Here is a 4,279-nt window from a genome sequence, read left to right on the forward strand (position 1 = left end):
CAATTCAAACCAATCCTCAACGGATTAAACTCATATTTCAAATCTTTAAAGAATCAACTTCAAACATTACATTTCACAAAGCCGCACAACAATTCAGCCAAACCAACATCCATAGTCATTCGAGTCAATCAAATAATACATAAGGCAGATACAATCACCAAATACACAATATCTCACAACAGTATCCATATGTAATAATTCCAATACATAAAACATAGTTTTTGGAAAGCGCCCCTACCTCAAAACGCAATTCCATAACTCAAACGCGTCGCAGGAACCTCCTCTCTCAAACCGAGATCACCAACCACGCAACCTTGGCTCCAAGCCACTCCCGCGGTAACCACAGCAACACAAAACTAAGAAAGAACGGCCAAATCAAGCAACGGTAGTCCCGACGGTGGTTCTGGCAGCAATCAGAACTCAAACCTATGTTACCAAACCTTAGAGTCTTTAACCAAGCATTACAGAATACTGACTATAAGGGCTTCCCGAAATAACACGCTTACCGCAACAAGGGAAGAACTACACCGAGTAGCGGCATCCCCGATGGTGGTTCCAGCAACACCCGCGCCACTCCCGGTGAGCGTAACGGTGAAAGAAGCGATGCAGCCGCTCCAAATGGCAAGCACAGCGACGAACAACACCAGCGGCGGTGAATGGCAGTAGCTCCGATGTGGGTCTGGCGGCGGCAACTCACGATAACTCCTAGCACAAACAGCCTCAGTACAACTCTCATGGCAGGGGTGAATTTTTTTAACGGATAAGAAAGCTGAAGACGGTTTAGTGCTTACCAAACGACACCGGCTTCAGTGGCGGTTTCCGGCCACCAGGTGCGGCGACGCGGCTCCAGGCGGCAGAGGCGATAGGAAGCACTGGGGTTCATCGAGCAGTGATGGTGGCTCCCGGTCTTGCCTTCTGTTCGCGTTCCCTCTCTCTCAGACCAGATCGGCGACTGACCACGCGGCAAGGGCGACGGCGGCGCAGTGAGGACGACGGCGGCGACGCGACGGCTTTGGTGGCTCCACAACAGTTTGACAGCGACGCTAGCTCCTCCATCCTCACTTCCATCGCGTCCCTCTCCCTCCCTTGGCGATTTGACGATGACGCCTGGAAGTGGCGGCGATGAGCGCGACGGGATGCAGCGTTAACGGAACGGCGACAGGGACTTCTCCTCCTCGCGACGGTGACGGGTCGGAACGGGCGGATCTGCGGGGACGAGTCAGACCCGCGCCTCCCCTTCTCGCGGCTAAGCTCCCTCACTCCCGTTCTTCCTTCGGTGTGCCATGGCGGCGGCGGCTGGCAACTCGGCGGCGACGGCGATGCCCACCGTTGCTAGCCGTGTCTCTCTTCCTCCCCTGCCTCCCTCTGTTTCCCCCCGTTTCTTCCTAGCCCTTTCTTTCTTGTGTTTTCGTTTTGTTTGCAGCTGCTGCTGCTGTTAGGGTGCCAGTGTGGTTGGAAGGGAACCGGGTAGGGTTTTCAGGGTTAGGGTTTCTCTTTCAAAAATTAGGGTTGGGCATTTTAGTAATTTCACTTAAAATTGGGGATAATATGGTAATTGAAACCCAAATTAAATCTAACACTAGATGTATATAGAAAATACTATTTGCTCATCAATTTTTACAAATTACTTTCAATAAAATGCCCAAATCTAAAAATTAGAAATAATATGCTTAATTTCTTCATTTTCCAAAATAGTAGTAATAATATTTAAAATATTACTTATTTAATCTAAATCATATAAAATCCTTATTATTTCATAACTATCAACCTTATACTTTAAACATAGAAAATAATCCAATAATTATAAAATTGGATAATAATCATAACTTATCTCAAGTTCAATAAATCAAAACTTGCCTTAATTATCCTTAATAAAATAATCTCTGAAATTAAGGCTATAAATAACTATATGATTTGAGACTTGATCATAATAAGACTTTTCAAAAGTTCTGGGTCTTACATGTTAGCCATTGTACTTCCTTTACCGTTTGCAGACTTTTTATTTCCAATATTGCTCGGCATTTCTCAGGGTTAGCCTCAATACCTCGGCTAGTTAACAAGAAACCCAAAAACTTACCCCCTGCATGGCAAAGGCACATTTTTCTGGGTTTAGGCGCATGTTGTAACGTCGGAGTTGAGTAAAGATTTCAGCAAGGTCATCAACGTGTTTGTTGCTGATCTTTGTTTTGGCCACCATGTCATTGACATAAACAGCCATGTTTCGTCCGATCTGTTTTGCAAATACCTTGTCCATAAGACGTTGATAGGTTGCCCTTGCATTCTTTTGGCTAAAAGGCATAACTTTATAGCAGTAATTACCATACTCAGTAATAAAGACAGTTTTATTTTGGTCAGATGGGTGCATAAGGATCTAGTTATACCCAGAGTAAGCATCCATAAAGCTAAGTGTTGCATAACCGGAAGCATTATCTACTAAAGAATCTATAGATGGTAAATGATAAGAGTCTTTTGGGCATGCTTTGTTGAGATCAGTAAAGTCAACACACATGCGCCATTTACCGTTGTGTTTTTCACCATGACGACGTTGGCCAGCCAATTTGTGAATTTGATTTCTCGAATGAAACCGGCGTTGATGAGCTTTTGAGTTTCGTCTAAAGATGCCTTCTTTTTCTCTGTTCTGAGGTTCCGCTTTTTCTGTGCTATAGGTCGTGCAGAAGGATTGTGTGCCAACCTGTGGGAGAAGATTAAAGGATCAATCCTAGGCATGTCAGCAGGTGTCCAGGCAAAAAGGTCGACATGTTGTTGCAAGAAGTCTTGAATCGTATTCTTCTCTTTGGCGTCTAGTGTTGTACCTACATAAGTATATTTGCTAGGCTCATTATTGAAATACACTTTTTGCAGATCTTCTGTTGGTGTTGATTGCTCAAGAAACTCGGATGTTGGGTCCAGATTGGCCAGTGCTGGAGCCTTGGAAGAAGTGTGGACGTTGTTTACTTGAGCCCCTGTTGTTCGGTTTTGTAGCTTCATGCTGATGTTGTAGCATTGTCATACTTCGCGATGGTCGGTATGAACTGTTGCAATGAGATCGTCCTGCACAGGGAACTTAACACAGAGATGAATTGTAGATACAATTGCACCAAAATTATTTAAAAAAGGCCAACCAAGAATTAGATTGTAAGGTCTGAAATGGTCGACAACTAAATATTGAACATCAGATATTTTGGATAAAGGGTGCTCACCCAGTGTGGTTTGCAACCACACAGATCCCAATACCGAGACTCTTTCACCTGAAAATCCAACTAAATCTCCACTGGAAGGTTGAAGTATGTTGTTGCTGAGCTTCATTTTTCGAAATGTTGAGTAAAATAGGACATCAGAACTACTCCCTGGGTCGAGCAAGACTTTTCTCACCAAAAGGTCGCCTAACTGAAGAGATATAACAATAGGGTCATCCAAGTTTGTGATGTTCTCATTAAAATCAGTGGGTGTGAATGTCACTTGTCAAAGATGAGGAGGTAAGTTTGGCTTGTTTGAAGATCCTTCTACCAACAACATAGCTCGGTAGGATCTTTTGCATGCCGAGTTTGATGATCCTCTACCTGCAAAACCTCCAGAAATACAATTAATAACTTTGCGTGGTTGTTCATGGTGACTTGAAGTTGCTTTTTCTTTGTCACGGGAGTGTTGTCCTGCCGAGGTGTTATCAGCAGAGAATGGTGTACGCCTTTGTATATGGCCACTTATATATTTATCTAAATGACCTTGCCGAACTGGTCGCTCTAGGAGGTCCTTTGCGATTACACACTCATCAGTGGTATGTCAATGTTTCTGGTGAAAAGTGTAATATTTTGACTTATCTACATTCTTCGCATCCTGATAATTGCCGGCCTTTCGTGGTGGTTTGATCAATTTGGAGTTTAGAATCTCTTTGATGATGTCGTCCCTCTTCGTGTTGAACTGAGTATATGATTCATAACGGGGGGTTAGTTTAAAATTTTTCTTACTGTCCCAGGCTTTATCCTCTTCTTTGTACTGTGGATTTTCTGCTCTCCGAGCTTGTCAGAGTTCCTCGATATCTATTTGACCTTTCGCCTTTTTCGCGAAATTCGGCAAGGGTCTTTGGTTTTGCGACAGCAATGGCCTCTTAGAACTTGCCTGGTCGGAGTCCACTTTTGATGGCGTGCAAATGCAATTTGGGGGGGGGGGAAGGTCTGGTATACTCATGACCACCTTAGTGAAACGAGTCATGTAGTCCTTCAGGCTTTCATTCTGACCTTATTTGATTGTGTTCAAGTAGTCAGAGTTGTGCAGGTAGATA

The 4,279-nt window shown here is 43.9% G+C and overlaps 1 protein-coding gene across 1 annotated transcript; it reads right to left on the reverse strand.

Moving 5' to 3' along the window:
* Positions 1-286: 286 nt before the first annotated feature.
* Positions 287-883, reverse strand: LOC107637693 (uncharacterized). Its single transcript, XM_021121049.2, has 3 exons — positions 792-883; positions 507-705; positions 287-403 (listed from the first exon to the last, which is right to left on the reverse strand). The coding sequence occupies exons 1-3, from the start codon at positions 881-883 to the stop codon at positions 287-289; spliced, it is 408 nt and encodes a 135-aa protein (XP_020976708.1).
* Positions 884-4,279: the final 3,396 nt, after the last annotated feature.

This window comes from Arachis ipaensis, chromosome B4 (assembly GCF_059453495.1).
Source record: "Arachis ipaensis isolate K30076 ecotype BB chromosome B4, ASM5945349v1, whole genome shotgun sequence".
Taxonomy (NCBI): domain Eukaryota; kingdom Viridiplantae; phylum Streptophyta; class Magnoliopsida; order Fabales; family Fabaceae; genus Arachis; species Arachis ipaensis.